The sequence below is a fragment of the Perognathus longimembris genome, chromosome 17, assembly GCF_023159225.1.
Source record: "Perognathus longimembris pacificus isolate PPM17 chromosome 17, ASM2315922v1, whole genome shotgun sequence".
Classification (NCBI taxonomy): domain Eukaryota; kingdom Metazoa; phylum Chordata; class Mammalia; order Rodentia; family Heteromyidae; genus Perognathus; species Perognathus longimembris.
The window spans coordinates 45,152,283-45,171,279 of NC_063177.1; the positions used below are offsets into that span (position 1 = coordinate 45,152,283).

The 18,997-nt window shown below is 40.5% G+C and overlaps 1 protein-coding gene across 10 annotated transcripts in view; it reads right to left on the reverse strand.

Moving 5' to 3' along the window:
• Bptf (bromodomain PHD finger transcription factor) overlaps positions 1–18,997 on the reverse strand; it is a 113,206-nt gene that overhangs the window by 44,870 nt on the left and 49,339 nt on the right. For all 10 annotated transcript variants that reach the window (XM_048366981.1, XM_048366979.1, XM_048366977.1 and 7 more), the window contains 7 exons: positions 18,710–18,897; positions 16,329–16,684; positions 15,725–15,856; positions 9,525–9,654; positions 8,614–8,752; positions 5,310–5,471; positions 695–3,005 (listed from right to left, as the gene is read on the reverse strand). In XM_048366981.1, coding sequence (XP_048222938.1) covers positions 695–3,005; positions 5,310–5,471; positions 8,614–8,752; positions 9,525–9,654; positions 15,725–15,856; positions 16,329–16,684; positions 18,710–18,897 — 3,418 coding nt within the window. The remainder of the gene's footprint in view (positions 1–694; positions 3,006–5,309; positions 5,472–8,613; positions 8,753–9,524; positions 9,655–15,724; positions 15,857–16,328; positions 16,685–18,709; positions 18,898–18,997) is intronic.

Genomic DNA, 18,997 nt, shown 5'->3' on the forward strand with positions numbered 1-18,997 from the left:
AAGGCAAATTGCTACACATCTAGGGAAGAATTTCTATGGTCACTTTACAGCTGCCAATACTATATACTTAGATTTGTCCCCTGAATCTAAAGTGCCCAGAAAATTTTAAACTAGGAGTATTTCTGGGTTCCAGAATATTCCTAAGCAATTGTAGAGTCTACTTTTTTTTTTAACATAAATAACAGAGAATCCAAAATGCAAGTTTATCATGCACATAAGCTACAGAAGATTTTCACATTATATTGAATTTTAAGAAATATCAATGTTTCCTTATTTTTACATTGTTATGAGCACCTACCTAATAGAAATAAAATACAAACATTCCAGAAAGTTGGTATTAATCCCAACCCAATTTTGTGGTTATCTTATTCCCTGAACAAACAAAGCAGCAATAACTTGCACACAGCACGCTAGGAATGACAGGTTCCTTATATCTTAGAAAAGTTAAAATTTAAAATTGAATTTAAAGGATTCCTTTACACATCAAGTCTTTCAATGCATTTTTTTTTTCTAAACCAACTTTGGTATCTACCAACTGGCCAAGCTGGAAGCTTTCTGTATCTTATTTCTATGACCAACTTTGCTCATTAAACACATGCCTTTCTGTCTCCGTTCAATTATCTCACCTTATTAAAAATGAGAGAGTATTCTTTGGAAACTTCCCATCCTGGCAAATACATTTTAAAATACATACCTCCAAGTGATCCCAAAGGTTGGTCTAGGAGAAGGATATGGCCATATATCCAATGCAGGTTTCGCATTGTAATTAAAGTAAGGGACTTCTCGAATTCCTCCTTTTCTGGCTAACTTTTTTAAGTCATCATTGGGCAAGACAAATATGCTCTTCTTGCTGCTCTTGGTGATAAACTTCCTGTAGGATGGCAAAGCTGTACCTGAGCGAGCCTTCTTCGGTCTTGAAAACTTTGTCAGTTTCACTTTGTCCCTTGTGGAATACTCCTTGCTGACTGTCATGGCTGTCACCAGTGTGCCTCCTGCGGTGGTCAGGGAGTCTGTCACGGTTGTGGTGACCACGGTTTTGCTCTGCTCCTTCACAGAGATGATGTCCTCCGTGCTGTCTGTGGAGGGAGTGGACAGCTTGGTGACTGTTGTGGTAGTGGTAGTGACTGTGGATTTGGCACAATTTTCTGTAGAAGACACCACAGTTTGCTTATCGCCTTTTGCTACCTTGATCACAGTCTTTGATTCCGTGGCAACCGTGGATGTCGTGGTGGTAACTTCCGTGATGACCGTTTTTCTTTTGGAATCTCCATTGATGTTTTCGGCTTTGTGGGTGGGCAGCCCATTTTCATCCGTGAAATCATTACTGAGGTTGGACTCCTCTCCAGAAGTGATTGGGGATGGAGTAACTTTCTTCACTTCTGGGGTCTCCACTTCCATATCTTCTATCTGATTAAATGAATTGCTTTCTGGGCAAGAGGATGGAGGCGTCATCTGCGTACTGTCAGGCTCTTTGGTTGGTGGTAGGCTCTTGAGACTCTCTTGGTAATTACCTTCAGTATCTAAGGAACTCAGGACACGTGAATTGGTTTCTGAATTGTTTTTTTCATTCAGCTCTTCCATGATGACATCACCATTAATGAAAGGCTTCACAGCAGACTCTTTAACAGTCAAAGGCTTAATATCATTTTCAGGGATTATTTTATTTACATTATTAACTCTGGATTCAACATTGCCACTCACTACTTTGCTTTCAGGGATTTCCTTCAAGCATTCACCTTTCGAACATACCTTAGCTTTCTTATCTTTTCCATTTATTTGAAAGGTACTTTTTTGTCCTTTCCTTTCAGATTCTCGATTTTCACTATTCCTTTTATCAGTGGTATTTTTGAGATTTGCTTGGTCAGCACATTTATTCATTGGTCTCTCCTCTAATCTCTGCTGCTGGCTTATTTTTTTCCCATTTGCTTCCATTGCCTTGCCCTGTAGCCTGCCATCACAGTTTCCAGTGGACTTTGAATTTGAAACCAATTCACATCTCAATGGCTCTGGACTTTCAATATCTTGTTCTGGAGTTAGGAACTGTTCCGAAATACTTTCACCACTGTTCTGAACAACCATATCTTCTTCACTACTATCCTGAATAGACATAGTATCAGAACTATTTTCCAAAGTGCTGTTATTATATTCATCACACTCTAGTTTCCCATCAAAGTCCATTGCTTTTGAGAGTGATGGGGCATCTCTGTTGCTGGTATTTTTAGGTCCTGATGGAAGTAAAGCGCTCTCAGAAGAAGAAATAAAGTTGTCATTCTCCTCCTCTAGGAGTGGTTTTCTGTTCTTAAACCTCAAAGTACCACTATCATCTGTTCTGGCTGGTTTAGAGACGTCCATGAAAAAAGCCCCTCCTTTTGTTTTGCTTTTGCTGTGTTCCTGGCTTTTATCGGTGCTTTCAGAGAGACTCTCATCTATGTCATTTTCAACAGAATTTTGTTTCTGGTAATTTGTCCCCATAGTCCGAACGGAGACATCATCTAACAGGCGACGTTTTGAATATGGTTTGCTTGGGCTAAGACTAGAATCACTGATGTCCAGAGCTGAGGAATCACTTTGTGAACATCCCTGAATTGACTCCTCACACTTCTCTTTATTTACAATTGGGCTTGGTTCTTCTCTAAGCAAGTCATTTTGACACTCTTCTTTCACTTTGGTTATGATGGGTGAATCACAGAGATCTCTCAAGGAAGTTGTAGAAGACTTTCCGGAATCCATAATTCCACCCTCCAACTTAATCTTTTCCAGGCGCTGTTTTTCATCCATTGTGAACTGCTTAATTCGCCTTTCAAGAAGCCCATCTAGTTTGGATGATTTGATTTTCTTTTTGTAACTAGTCCTTAGGTGAAAGCCCTCACTGACATTGATCACATCGACAGGGGAGCTTTCCTGAGAATTTACATGTGAGTCTGCTTTCTCCTCCTCCTGATCCACTTCCATTGCTTCTTCATTGAAGGATTTATCATTCTCACAATCAAACAGTTCCTTCACATCTGTGAAACAAAGATATTTACAGAAATGTAATTTTTACTCTGAAATGAGGGATTTGTGAAACAATATACATATGCACATATATAATATAAATTATACATATATAAAATATTAATTTTTGTGTCACTTCTGTGGTTTGAATTCAAGGCCTGGGAGCTAGTCCCTGAGTAATTGTTCAAGGCTGGTGCTCTACTACTTGAACCACAGCTCCACTTTAACTTTTTGGTAGTTAATTGGAGATAAGAGTCTCAAGGGGAAGCTGGGTGCTGGTGGCTCACACCTGTAATCCTAGCTACTCAGGAGTTTGAGATCCGAGGATCATGGTTCAAAGTCAGCCTGGGCAGGAAAGTATATGAGACTTATCTCCAATTAATCACCAGAAAACTAGAAGTGGTGCCATGGCTTGAGCAAAAGTAACTCAGGGACAGTGCTCAGGCCTAGAGTTCAAGCCTCACGACTAACAAAAAAAATAGTCTCATGGAGCCGGTGCCAGTAGTTCATGCCTGTAAGCCTAGATACTCAGGAGGCTGAGATCTGAGGATTGTAGTTCAAAGCCAGCCTGGGCAGGAAAGTTTTCATGACACTCGTATTTCCAATATACTACTCAAAAAAGCCAGCAATGGCTATATGGCTCAAGTGAGAGAGTGCTATCCTTGAGCACAAAGAGACTCAGGAATAGCACCCAGACCCTGAGTTCAAGTCCTAGGACTTGGGGGAGGGGGGAGGGAAAGCATATACTTTTTGAGGTTTCTTTCTTTCCTCACTTGTGGGGCTCACAACCTGGGTGCTGTCCCTGAGCTGTTTTGCTCAAGGCTAGCACTCTACCACTTTGAGCCACAGCACAACTCTGGTTTTTGAGTGGTTAAACAGAGATACAAGTGTCATGGAATTTCTAGGCTTGCTTTGAACTATGATCCTCAGATCTCAGCCTCCTGAGGAGCTAGGATTAAAGGAGCCACTGCTGTCTGGCTTGAAGTTTCTGAAGTGATTAGAAATAGATCATGGACAGGGTTAAACATTATAAAAGGTTAAAAATACATATTCCAATTTATTCTAAAATACTCCTTTTTACAAAAGGTAAGTTTCTCAAAAGCTGTCATACAATCTAGTAAATTTTATTCCTAGATCTATCTCTGAGAAGCAAAACCATAAATCTACAAAAAACAAAAAAAAAATACAAAGCCTAGGGGCTGGGGATATGGCCTAGTGGCAAGAGTGCTTGCCACATATACATGAGGCCCTGGGTTCAATTCCCCAGCACCACATATACAGAAAATGGCCAGAAGTGGCGCTGTGGCTCAAGTGGCAGAGTGCTAGCCTTGAGCAAGAAGAAGCCAGGGACAGTGCTCAGGCCCTGAGTCTAAGCCCCAGGACTGGCCAAAAAAAAACAAAGCCTTGTTTGGTTGATAGCTAAGAAGCAGATACAGCTCTGATATGGACTAGTATGAAATAATAATAAAATACTATTTGGAAATAACAAAGTACTGATATGTTATAATATGCATAAACCTTGAGAACACTACTACACTCAGTGAAAGAAGTCAGCCACAGGACAACATACTGCCTAATGACACTGGAATGAAATGTTGACAACACATAAATGCATATGGACAGAGAAGAGACTGGTAGGCTGGAAGCATCTGGGAAGGACTGCAAGGTGACTGCCTGTGAATAAGAGGTTTCACTTTGAGGTGATGAAAATGTTTTAACGTTGACTGTGAAGATTATATGAGAACTCCATGTTTAACCTTTTGAGAAACTTAATATTATCTTTGGTAAAAAGTGGAGTGTGCATTAGAGTAAGTAAGTTGGTATATGTGTTTTTTTGTTTTGTTTTGTTGCCAGTCCTGGGGCTTGAACTCAGGGCCTGAGCACTGTCCCTGGTTTCTTTTTGCTCAAGGCTAGCACTCTGCCACTTGAGCCACAGTCCCACTTCTGGCTTTTTCTATATATGTGCTGCTGAGGAATCGAACGCAGGGCTTCATGTATACAAGGTGAGCACTTTACCACTAGGTGAGCATTTTACCACTAGGCTATATAGATTCCCAGCTCAGAATATGTGTTTTTTAACCTTTTACAAATGTTTAACCTGTCCATGACCTATTTAAACCATTTCAGAAACTTCACAGGCTAACAACCTGTGACTCTGTAATGGTGTTCACATTAGCTCAGTGAACTGTATATGACACGAATCCAGTTTTCTAATAAAGCTGTCACCAGAAGGATGAGTGCCTTTGCTGTGGTGGAAACTGGAGGCAGTGTATTCCTATAATGCCTAGGCTGCCCTCCTCATGGACTCTCCTTACCTTCATCCTTCTCAGTAGTCTTTGACATATCCACTTCACTCTGACCTGCTTCTTTAGCACAATCTCTTTTTTCACAATCAGACCCTGCTTTTGTTTTTTTTGGACTCTGCAAACCTTTTTGTTTATCTGATTCATCCATATTTTCATCTACATTATTTTTTGCTAAAAAGAATCACAAATAACAATTATATACATATATATTAAATACTAGAAATTAACTATATATATCTAGTTTAGTAGAAATAATCAAGTATTTTCTAGTAAGTAAATATCATTATTTTTCATTACAACCAAAGTTGAAGGTACAATTATCCTTTCTTAACCTTCCTTGCTGGGAAAACAAAACAAAACAAAACACTTTTTTTTGGGGGGGGGGCAGTCCTGGGGCTTAAACTCAGGGCCTGAGCACTGCCCCTGGATTGTTTTTGCTCAAGACTAGCACTCTACCACTTGAGCCACAGTGCCACTTTCAGCTTTTTTCTATATATGTGGTGCTGAGGAATCAAACCCAGGGCTTCACGTATATGAGCACTTTACCACTAGGCCATATTCCCAGTCCCAACAAAACACTTTATATGCTGGTGATGTTCTTCTTCTGAAAGCATTAAAAGTCCTGGTATTTTAAACAGCTAACTATGAAATATTTGGGTTTCTCTGTATTAAAGGGCTTCCTTGGGCTGGGGGGTGCATCTTAGTAACAGAGTTCTTGACTAACATGTGCAAATGCCCTGAGCTGAAGTTCCTGGAACTGCAGTGGTCCTCCTCGGCATCAGAACAAGGTAGCCATTTCTGCAGTAACTAACAGGTCTGACATTAACCAGTGGCTATTGCTACAGTCACTGTGTAATGTGAATGTGCATGTTCATATACACACTGGTCTTGGGGCTTGACCTTAGGGCCTGGGAGCTGTTCCTGAGCTTTTGTGGCTCAAGGCTAGTGGTCTACTACTTGGGCTAAAGCTCCACTTCTGGCTTTTTGATGGCTAATTGCAGCTAAGTGATTCATAGGCTATCCTGCCTAGGCTGGCTCTGAAATAAGTTCTTTAGATCTCAGCCTTCTAAGTAGCTGGGATTACAGGCATGAACCACTAGGGCCCTATTGTGGTTTCCATTTTATAAAGCATACAGACTGTGCTTTCTTCCCTGCCACCATTTGGGAGGCAGAGCTGAAAAAGACCACTCACTACTTAAAGAGAAAAGCCCAGGATCTGAACAATGGACAACACTGTGCTAAGAAAAGTGAATTTAAAATAAGTCTGGCAAACATAAATAATATGTATATTGATCAGCTAGATTTTATCATATAGGTCAAGGCCAGGCCAAAACAATTAAACAAAGAGCTCCTATAGCTCTCTATAATTCTAAGTGCTACATGAGGTGAATCAGTAATAAAAGAATGAAACAGTATAAAAGAATCTTATAGTGCTCTGTTGGAAGGTATTATAAGGGCCATTTGAGATGAATATAATAGATAACAGAACTGAGTGCTGACTACTGCTAGTTCCCAAAGAGAAATAAACATTGGTATGTCCAAGATACTCCTAGCCATATGACATAGTGAGTCTTGTAAATACCTATTTTTCCTATTTAAGATAAACCAGTAACAACTTTCCAATAGCAACAACTTCAGTAAACCAGTCAGAAAGAAGCCAAGGGTGATCACTAGGCGAATACACAATTATTTTATACTAGACATGTGCTCATAGAGGTTTCATAGGGATGAATATAACACAGCCTCAATTAGCAAGTTTCTTAGATAGAAAAAGGTCACATGGCAGACAGCAAAAACAGCTACAGAAGACATGTGTTCTGGCCAGGGGTCTACCTCCCCTATCCATGTGCTCAGTGTGTCAATCTGTGAAGTAATTAATCTTTACAAATTTGAGGGGTTGGAGGCATGGTTCAATTACAAGACTAGCCAATAAATGAAAGCCTCCGGAACTGAGTCCTGATTTCTGCCAGAAAAAGAAAAAATGAAAGAAATTTGAAACTCTTTGGTCTCTTAAAAGGCCACTTCTAATGAATCTATATACTAACACTTGGTTAGTCATGAGAAAAATCTCAATCAACAGCTCTAGTCCATGACAGTATGCTGGAAACCGGTGCCACTTCTTTTCTGGATTTGTTATTTCAGGAAGAATGAGCTTACCAGATATGTGACTTAATTAGTGAACTAGTATATGGATTTTTTGTTGTTATTTTTGGTGCCAGTTCTGGGGCTTGAACTTGGCCTGGGCACTGTCCTTGACATTTTGTGCACTGGGCTAATGCTCTACCACTTGAGCCACACAGCTCCACCTCCAGCTTTATTATGGGTACCTGGAGATAAGAGTTGTACAGACTTTCCTGCCCAGGCTGGCTATGAACCACAATCCTCAGAGTGCAGCCTCTGACTAGTTAGGATTACAGGCATAAGCCAAGACACCCAGCTTAGTACAGAATTTTGACTTTGCAAAACAAACCAATCAGGTGGTTATTACTTTTGTGTTTTGTATTTTTGTCAGTCCTGGGGCTTGAACTCAGGGCCCGGGTACTGTTGCTGACCTCTTCAGCTCAGGCTAATGCTCTACCACTTGAGCCATAGCACCACTTCCAGTTTTCTGGTGGGTAAATGGAGATAAGAGTCTCACAGACTTTCTCACCTGGGCTGGCTTTTAACTGTGATCCTCAGATCTCAGCCTCCTGAGTAGTTAGGATTATAGGCATGAGCTACTGGTGCCCCCGGCTAACTTTCATTTCATAAATTAAGTTTTTTTCTATCATTTGTAAATGAAATCTTTATTTAAGTTAAAACCTTTATTTAAGTTAAAATCTTTCAAACTTTAGAAACCAGTAAACTACAATACTAATTTTGCACAAAACTTCAGCAAAATGTTCTTATCCAAACCGCTGGGCATGGTGTGGCCCACAACTGTAATCTGAGATACTGTGGGAGCAGAGATTGGGAGGGCTAGGACATGAGGCTAGAAGGCAAAAAGTTAGTAAGACAAAACAAGTCAGGTGTGTTGGCACAGGTCTATGGTACAGCTACATGAGGTATAGGTAGGAGAATTGTTGTTCAAGTCCTGTCCTGAGTGAAATACAAGATTCTATTTTAAAAAATTAAATTGAAAAGGGAAAATGTGCATCAAGTAGCAGTAGAGCACCTGTCTAGCCAAGTGCAAGGTTCTGTATTATAAAGAAGTATAAATTATAAAAAATATACTATGAATTTCTAAGAAAACAACACATCAGAAATTATTCTGCATAAAATTATCATGACTATTAAAATATTATATATAGCATAAAATAATTCAACCACTTACTTCCTTCTAATGGCTTTCTGTAATTCACATTAGTATTGCCTGGCAATTTAGGAACAAACCTATAAACATGAGTTTTACTAATCCAGCTCCAGCCACCGTATCCTGTTACTCTGTATTCTTCTCCTTTCTGTTTCCACACCTGGATAAATGCAAACACTGCTGTTAGACAACACGCTTACAAACCATGTGGAATTTCATGCTTGTTAAACAAGAATAAGAGTCAAACAAATTACAGGTACCAACTAATTTGGTTCTTGGAATCTAACATTTATGGAGGAATTTATCAATCCTTTCTAACATGAGAAAGTTAAACCAGATTTAGAGTTTTCCATCCATATTCCATTAAAAGAAATCTATGCTTGGGCTGAGAATATGGCCTAGTGGCAAGAGTACTTGCCTCCTGTACATGAAGCTCTAGGTTCGATTCCTCAGCACCACATAAACAGAAAAAGCCAGAAATGGCACTGAGGCTCAAGTGGTAGAGTGCTAGCCTTGAGCAAAAAGAAGCCAGGGACAGTGCTCAGGCCCAGGACTGGCAAAAAAAGAAAAGAAAAAAAGAAATGTATGCCTATAATGGTACCAGTGGCTCACACCTGTAATACTAACTACTTATTTAGGAGGCTGAGATCTAAGGATCAGAGTTCAAAGACAGCCCGGGCCGAAAAGTCCTTGAGACTCCATCTCCAATTAACCAACAAAAAGCTGGAAGTGGAGGTGTGACTCCAGTGGTAGAGTGCTAGGTGTGAGCAAGAAAAGTGAGTGAAAGTGTGAGGCCCTGAGTTCAGACACTGGTAGTCCTCCCTACTAAAAAAGAAAATGAAACCAGAAAGATAAAGTCATCACAACTGTATGTAATTACAAGATGTCTCAGAAGTGGCCAGCTCAACTGAGGAGGACCGTGGCTATGTTACCTGGTGCTTGACCGGGAACGTGTACTTCACCCATGTGGCCTGCTGCATTGTTTCTTCCTCTTCCTGCTTCTTCTCCTTCTTCTTTACTTTCTCCTTCTCTTCTCTCTCAATGGATGTCATTCTGTGTAGCCTAAGTATATGCAGGCAGAAAAACTGAGTTATACTTAACTTTCAAAAAGGTAAACAAAAAGTTGAAAACACAACACTGAAAATTAGGCACAAAAGCAAAGGCTGGTTAGTTATATAACCCCAGAACCCATCTCACGTGTCAAAAATAAGTATAAGTACCATAGTGTAACAGGAAAAATTGAAGTACAAAATAGCAAAAACAAGGAATGCTATCTTGCTGCATGCCTCCTATTTTTCTTCCATGCATTTGCCAAACCTGACTACTACACATTTACATAAAGGGCAGTGACCACACACACACACACACAACACCCTGGAATCTGAATTTCATGTCAGAACACAAAGATTAAAAATAAGCCAGATATGGTAGCCCACACCTGTAATCCCAGCACTTGGGGGGCTGTGGCAGGAGGATCAGGAGTTTGACTGCACTACATGTGAGATCCTGTCTGAAAACAAAGACACAAAGCTAGCTCTCCTTCCTCCTCAATTTTAAGAAGGCTTTGTATCTCAATGACAGGACTCCTGCAGGCTGAGGGTTCATGCACTAGCTGCAAACAAGCAGTACAGAGACACAATCTATAAACGTTCCTCTAGGATCTCATAAATTACAGGAGACAATTGGGGGGTCCCCACTAGGAGCTAATTTACTTGCTCAAACACCATCCTTTACCAACGCTCTTGAAACTGGGAAACAAAGCAAGCTCTAGAGGCACAGTACATGGGCAAGCTGGCAGTCTTAGTCCTAGACTAAAACCGGCCTGTGCCAGGACCAAGTTTTATGCCTCAGTGTTTGTGGGCTGCTTGACACACTGAAAAGCCAGGTCCAGCAGTGACAGAGGCCAGGAACAACGTGCTATGTGGACAATCACGTCACAGTGACACTCCATGAGCCCACAGCTGCAATCGGTGCTCAGTATGGCCTCTTGGCATTTGTCTACAAGGCAAGTTTGTCTGTACTTATCACCAAATACAAAAGTGCACTTTGCTAAGATTATGATGTTAGAGGCAAACTGTGGTGCTATTACAATGCCACCAAAATCATTCTTACAGGAAGAGGCAGCACACAGGGTAGCTTGGTAGTTCAGTGCGGTTTAGAAAATTCTGGCACTAACTAGGTGACACTGTCCCTTCTACATCTCCATGGTGAGATGGAGCAATGGAGCATTACCTCATTTGGTAATCTCCATGTGGTTCAGGGCCATGTGGTCTTTAGCTCTGCTATTATACTAAAGTTACAACATATAACACATGTCTCCTATCCACAAGTGGGGATCCCTCCTATGTGGCTGAGCCCAAAAGTTTGTGGCACTTAATACAACGTAGCATGTAGTGTACAATTGTGAGGAACAATTTGGCATCAACTACAAAGCCAACAAGTTGTGTCACACCATCACTAGAGTATCAAACTTCCAAAACTACTAGCTCAACTGAGAGGGAAAATATACTACCCCATTATTATTTACTTATGAGAGAAGTAATGGTTTTCATGTCTACTAGCCTTTTATATTTATTTGTCTGTACAATGCCTGTTCAAATCCTTTGTCTTGTTTGTAATGGACTATTAATCCTTTTCACTTATCAAAGGTCTTTGTCAATTAAGGGAAATTTCCATTTGTGGTGCAAATATTTTTTTCCTCAGTTTGTCATCTGTCTTTTGAGTTTGATTATAACAAATTTTTTTCCACTCAATTTTAAATACATATGTTCGTTTTTTCTCCTCTATGGCATCTGGATTTTTATGACATCTGTTTAAAAACAAAGTATCATAACAAAAAATTAAATTAATTTATGTTTTCTTGATGTCTTTTGAGTTGTTTGGCTTTTTGGCTTTTTTTTTTTTTTTAATCTACATTAATCTGAGTGTCTTTTTCCTAAAAAAGGGATCTGTGGGGCCGGGAACGTGGCTTCGCAGTAGAGTGCTTGCCCAGCATGCATGAAGCCTCGGGTTCAATTCCTCAGTACCACACAAACAGAAAAGGCTGGAAATGGCACTGTGGCTCAAGTGGTAGAGTGTTAGCCTTGAGCAAAAAGAAGCCAAGGACAATGCTTAGACCCTGAGTTCAAACCCCAGGACTGGCACAAAAAAAGGGGGGGGGCGGAAATCTGTGTGATACTTTCCCCAAACATAGCTTCTTCCTCCTGATGTGTGATGTTCCATGAAAATTCCCATGTTTCCATCTATTGCTGAATTCCAGTCTACTCCACTCCACTGCTCTGTTTCTTCTATAGGGCATTTTCAAAATATGCTCATTATAATACCTGTTCACTCATCTTTTTTTTTTTTTTTTTTTTGGCCAGTCCTGGGCCTTGGACTCAGGGCCTGAGCACTGTCCCTGGCTTCTTCCCGCTCAAGGCTAGCACTCTGCCACTTGAGCCACAGCGCCGCTTCTGGCCGTTTTCTGTATATGTGGTGCTGGGGAATCGAACCTAGGGCCTCATGTATCCGAGGCAGGCACTCTTGCCACTAGGCTATATCCCCAGCCCCTGTTCACTCATCTTTGAGACAGGATGTCATTATGCAGCCTAGGATGGGCTCAACACACAATCCTCTTGCTTCCCTCTGCCTCCTAAGTGCTGGGCTCTAGGTATGTACCACCATGCCTGGTTCTACTTCTACTCATTGTGACTATTCTTCCATATCATTTTTCCTAGATAAAATATTATCCTTTTGATTAAGACATGCATGACCCAAGGAGAGAAAATCTGATCCACAGGGCTATATACTTTAAGTCTACAGTTCCACGGTGTGTATGCATGTAAGTGAGCACCAAGTAGTGGTATATGAACTCCTCTCAAGGCTGTCACTCTACCATTTAAACCACAGCTTCACTTCAGCCTCCCAACCTCCCCCACCCCACTGGACCTAGAACTTGAACTCAGGGCCTGGGTACTGTCCCTGAGCTTTTATGCTCAAGGCTAGCACTCTAGTGCTTTAGCCACAGCTCTACTTCTGCCTTTATTTTTTTGGTGGTTAGTTGGAAATAAAAGTGTCATGAGGGGCTGGGAATATGGTCTAGTGGCAAGAGTGCTTGCCTCATATACATGAAGCCCTGGGTTTGATTCCCCAGCACCACATATATAGAAAAGGCCAGAAGTGGCACTGTGGCTCAAGTGACAGAATGCTAGGGTTGAGCAAAAAGAAGCCAGGGACAGTGCTCAGGCCCGAGTCCAAGCCCCAGGACTGGCAAAAAAAAAAAAAAAAAAGTATCACAAAATTTCCTGCCTGGGTGGGCTTCAAACTTAGATCTCAGATCTCAGCCTCCTGCGCAGCAAGGATTATAGGCTTGAATAACCAGCACCTGGCTATAGTTAGGTTTTAAAGATCACTTTATACAGATCCTAAACATTTCTTGTTACATTTATTCCTAGGAATTTGAAGGTTTTGTTGCTGGAATCTTTTCTTACAGTAAACATTTTCAAAATACAGGAGAGTTAAGTAGTTGAAGCTTTCTGGGGCAGGGAATATGGCCTAGTGGCAACAGTGCTTGCCTTGTATACATGAAGCCCTAGGTTCGATTCCTCAGCACCACATATATAGAAAAGGCCAGAAGAGGTGTTGTGGCTCAAGTGGCAGAGTGCTAGCTTTGAGCAAAAAGAAGCCAGGGACAGTGCTTAGGCCCTGAGTCCAAGTGCCAGGACTGGCAGAAGAAAAATAAATTGAATTTTTTTTCAACAACCAATACATTGGATAATTATATGTCCCACTCTTTTTACATTCATTGTTCCCTTGCTGTCCCTGTAGATTTACTGCAATGTATATTCCAAATAGTAAAAAATGTGACTTTGGAAAAGTCAGTAACAAGCATAAAACAGGTTGCACACAAAGGCTAGATATGGAGGTACTGGGGTTTGAATACAGGGGTTTGAACTCAGGGTTTGAATTAGACAGTGCTCTGTCACTAAGGCACATCCCCAATTCTTTTCTGCTTTAGTTATTTTTGTGGCCAGGATCCCGATCTTGTCATCTCCTGTAGAGCCAGAATCCCATATGTGTGCTACCACATCTGGACACATCTTATCTTTTTTGGTTGGTCATGGGGCTTGAACTCAGGGCCTGGGCGCTGTCCCTGACCTCTTCAGCTCAAGGCTAGCACTCTACCACCTTAGCCACAGGACCACTTCAGTTTTCAGGTGGTTAATTGGAGATAAGAGTCTCATGGATTTTCCTACCCAGGTTGGCTTCGAACCAAGTTCCTCCTGAGTAGCTAGGATTAAAGGCGTGAGCCATCAGCACCTGGCTACATTTATCTTTTTTATTTCCAGTCTTTTCCAAATAAATTTTGTAGGGCTGGGGATATGGCCTAATGGCAAGAGAGCTTGCCTCCTATACATGAGGCCCTGGGTTCAATTCCCCAGCACCACATATACAGAAAATGGCCAGAAGTGGCGCTGTGGCTCAAGTGGCAGAGTGCTAGCCTTGAGCAAAAGGAAGCCAGGGACAGTGCTCAGGCCCTGAGTTCAAGGCCCAGGACTGGCCAAAAAAAAAAAAAAAAAAAACCACACCAAATAAATTTTGTAATCATTTTGTAATTTCTACAGAAAGTTTATTTTTTTCTTTTTTATTATTATTATTTTTTTTTAATTTTTTTTGCCAGTCCTTCAGCTTGAACTCAGGGCCTGAGCACTGTCCCTGGCTTCTTTTTGCTCAAGGCTAGCACTCTGCCACTTGAGTCACAGCACCACTTCTGGCGTTTTCTATACATGTGGTGCTGAGGAATCAAACCTAGGGCTTCAAGTATATGAGGCGAGCACTCTGCCACTAGGCCACATTCCCAGCCCTCTACAGAAAATTTTAATGCTACTGAAATTCATTTATATGTCAACAGGAAAATAACTGACATTGGCAAGACAATAATTTTTTTGGGGGGGGGGGAGTCAGTCTGGGGATTGAACATAGGGCCTGAGCACTGTCCCTGGCTTCTTTTTTCTCAAGCCTAGCACTCTACCACTTGAACCACAGTGCCGCTTCTGGCTTTTTCTATATATGTAGTGCTAAGGATTCGAACCTAGGGTTTCATGTATGTGTGGCAAGCACTTTACCACTAGGCCATATTCCTAGTCCCAAGACAGTAATTCTTATACATAAAGAGCAGGATATATTTTCTCATTTTTTAGGTATGAAAAATTTAGTGAATTTCTCATAAATATAATAACTTACTACTTAAAAAATATCCTGCTGGGTGCCAATGGCTCATACCTGTAATTCTACCTACTACCTACTCAAGAAGCTTAGATCTGAGTATCACAGTTCAAAGCCAGCCTGGGCAGGAAAGTCCTCATTAGACTCTTACCTCCAATTAACCACTCAAAAACAGGAAGCGGTGTGGTGACTCAAGTGGTAGAGTGCTAGCCTGGAGGAAAAGGAAGCCAGGGACAGTCCCCAGGACTGCTCCCCACCCTCTAACCCCCGCTCCCCCCCCCCCAAAAAAAAACAACAGGTCTAAAACAGAAGTTTCAAGTCACAGAATTTATCTGTTTCCAAAAATCAATTACCCATGGCACACAATTTTACTTGAGATCTGTATGTTCTTTGGTCAGACATCCCAATCTAGAAGGGGATGTAAGTCCCGAAAGGATTCTCAAATATGTAAGCGCTCAACTCTAGCAAAATGTTTTTCACTTTAAAGTAAAATTTTAAAAATTAAAAAAAAAATTGTCCTGGTCCTGGAGCTTGAACTGAGAGCTTAATAACTGTCCCTGAGCTTTTTTGGTCATGGTTGGTGCTTTACTGCTTAAGCCACATCACCACTTCTGGCTTTTTTTTGGTGATTAGTTGGAGATAAAAGAGTTTCATGGACTTTCCTGCCCAGGGCTTCAAACTGTAATCCTCAATCTCATGCATGAACAGGCATGAGCCACCAATGCCCAGCAGAAAAGTATTTTTAATTTTTATGTAACTGATCTCTTTGGCCTTCTTTACAATCTTAAATCATAAATAAGAATTAGTGAAACCAAAAAGGAGAATGAAGTCCTTAAAATGATCTTTGGAACACATTAACTTTCATTATTGATTAACCAGGATTTCAGAGAATAGTTCAGCCACTATTTGCAAGGCTCAATTCACTCACCTGGTATGTCCTAAAGATTCCCGCCATATTGGGAGCATCACAACTGGTTTGACTGCACATTCCAAAATAGCTAATGCCAATGCAAACTCTCTGGGTTTGCTACACATCTGAACTGCCTTGATCCAATTTGCCCTAAATTTCAGAAGAAAAGAAAAAAAGTCATTTCACTTGGCCAATGTTAAGTTAAAGGTACAATGACTTCATCTTAGGATACATATGAAAAGGGTCCTTATGTGACAAACATCAATATAATAGAAGTGGAAATTTCTAGCTCAAAGAAATAGATTTTAAACACTGGAAGGAATCGCAGAGATCATTTAGACCTCCCAATTCCTCAGCCTTGTAGGATGTTTCTTTAACTCTGGCCTCTACCTGATTCTAGGGGTAAAAACCACCCAAATCCTAGCATTGACTTAGTATTTCACAACTACATGTATGCCTCTAACTTCCTGTCTGCTGTACAAAATGACTTCATTTAATTCACTTATAAGAGCATTTTAATGTTAATTTTAATTGTATGCAATAATAATAGTATACCGATACAGTAACATTTCCTAAGTATATAGCATGCTTGCAGCAATAAATTAAACATAGTTTCCTCTACCTGTGTGAAGCCCAATTGGGATGAAGAAAGGAAGAAGGGATGTTGCTTTCTAGCTGGGTGATGGTCAGTCTCAGAGTCGATATGGTAAGAACTTTAGACCCGTGGACAGAACCATTCCATTTGAACTCTCCAGCTGGAGTCAGGCAGAATTTATGTGCAAGATGCCTTCTCTTATCATGATCTTCCCTGTGCTGGTGTTTATTCAAAGCAAATGAATTGGTAGAGTACTGATTGTGGTACACTCTATACTTCCCTTCTTGACCCAATTTAAAGTAATTGTTGATATTTCCTTTCATGACCACTTCCTTTTTGGTGCTCAACCGTGAAATTTCTCCTTGAGAGTTAACTACCAGTACCTGCCCAAGAAAACAAAAAGAACTCATTATTAATGTTAAAGATGCAAATTTTGCCGAACCAACTGTTTTTCAAAAACTACAATAAATCATTCTAAACAAGATATATTTTTATAACGGAACTGTGAAGTATGAAAACTAGAATTGGGTGTACCAGTACACTCCTATAATCTCAGCATTCAGAAGAGCTGAGACAAGAGTAGCACAAGAAGCTCAGGGCCATCTTGAGCTATACAGTGAGACTTTTTTTTTTAAAGTGCTAGTTAACTGTTTAATACACAGATATGCTTGAACAGAGGAAAAAATTTTCTAATATCTGTTAAGTATTATATGATAGATACTACTATGTTCATGAATCTCAAATAACCAAGAAACTAAGTGCATAAATCCTTCACCTTATATAATGCCAAGTTTAAAGCCCCATGCTTCAGGGATATAGGATGGCCTTATGTGTACCAACTCCTAGGAATTCTATTTCTGTCTGCTCCCTTCATTATTCCAGCTTCAGTACAAGAGCAGTGGATATTTTAAGATGGTACTTTCAAAAAGTTCATCCCAGCTCTTTAGTGGATTATGAAATCAATAGTAGGTCTTACTCAACTTTTCTTTTTTGATTGTGGGGCTTGAACTCAGGGCCCAGGTGCTATCTCTGAGCATTGTTGTCAAGGCTAGTGCTCTACCACCTTGAGCCACAGCACCACTTGTGGTTTTCTGGCAGTTAACTGGAGATAAAAGTCTCATGAACTTTCCTGCCTGGGCTGGCTTTGAAATGAGATCCTCAGATCTCAGCCTGAGTGCCTAGGTTTACAGGTGTAAGCCACTGGTGCCTGGCTTATTCAACTTTTTATGAAATAGACTACAAGAGAAAATACTGGAGTGATTCTGATATAGTTAGGAAAATAGTATTTCAGGAAGTTTTTCAGTGTGTGGTCTGGGTGTCTGAAAAAAACAAAAAAAAGTAAAATGAACTCCAAGAGAAAGAAACAGGAGGATTTTATTGTCGTTATGTTTAATGTACTAGGTAAACTTCCTTTGGCGTACCCCATGTGGTTATTGTATATGATTTTGGTACACTGGATATTGTATATATGCTTATCTGAACTAGGGAAGGGAAAGAAAAATGAGGGAGGGCGTAACAAATATGACAAGAAATGTACTTACTACCTTATTATGTAACTGTACCCCCTCTGTACATCACCTTGTCAATAAAAAATAGGGAGGAAAAAAAAGTCATCAAAATGAAGTTTCAAAATGAAGATCAAAATGAAGTTTCAGCCAGGTGCTAGAAGCTAAAAACTTAGCTACTCAGGAGGCAGAAATCTGAAGACTGAGGTTCGAAACCAGCCCAGGCAGACAAATCCTCAGAAAGAAATGCTTTAACAACACTTGAAAGCAACTGTTAAAAAGTTACTTCTTGCTTAAATACCCTGTAAATAATTATCAAATCTGGGAGCCACAGATGCAGTCACTTCTTCCTCCTCTGACTAGGTTGGAGGAGAGACACTGAGTACTAACTTTAATCCTTGTATCCTCATGTCAGGACTGGGTACTGTGCTCTCCTAGTAAAGAATCCACATTTCAACATTTCTCTGCATGGACTACAGCAAGCTGTTCTTTTCTTTTTAATTTTCTTTTTTGGCCAGTCCTAGGCCTTGAACTCAGGGCCTGAGCACTGTCGCTGGCTTTTTTTTTTTTTTTTTTTTTTCTCAAGGCTAGCACTCTGGACACTTGAGCCACAGTGCCACTTCTAGCCATTTTCTATATACGTGGTGCTGAGCAATCAAACCCAGGGCTTCGTGTATATGAGGTGAGCACTCTTGCCAGTAGGTCATATTCCCAGCCCCTGTTTTTATTTTCAATCATAATATAAGTCTAAATAACACTTTTACTCATCACCCACTAATAACCCTTAACAAATGGATCAAATAAAATTTAAAAGTAGGCTTATAAATTTCTTGCCCTTGTTTTTAATGTCAAATAATCAAAATGATTCATCTTGTATAGGTGCTGGTTTTAAACAGAACAGACCTCTTTGCCCTCCTTGAACAGTTTATTGGCTTCGTGGGCCGCAGCTGCCACCTGCTGGTTCTTCAGTTGACTTAGTTTGCTGTCAGGATTCCGCAACCTGGTGATGATGCGCGTTGAGCCGGATGCTCCTCTTCCAGCACTAGGGGACTCAGCCACTTCCCCATTAGACTTCTCCAGTCTGAAGTCACCTAGCGTCAAGCAAAAAAGCCACAAAGGAATTGCTGACCCCAAGTAACAACTGAGTAGAGTTACTTTACTATGTTCAAGATCCAGAAAGACAAATATCCA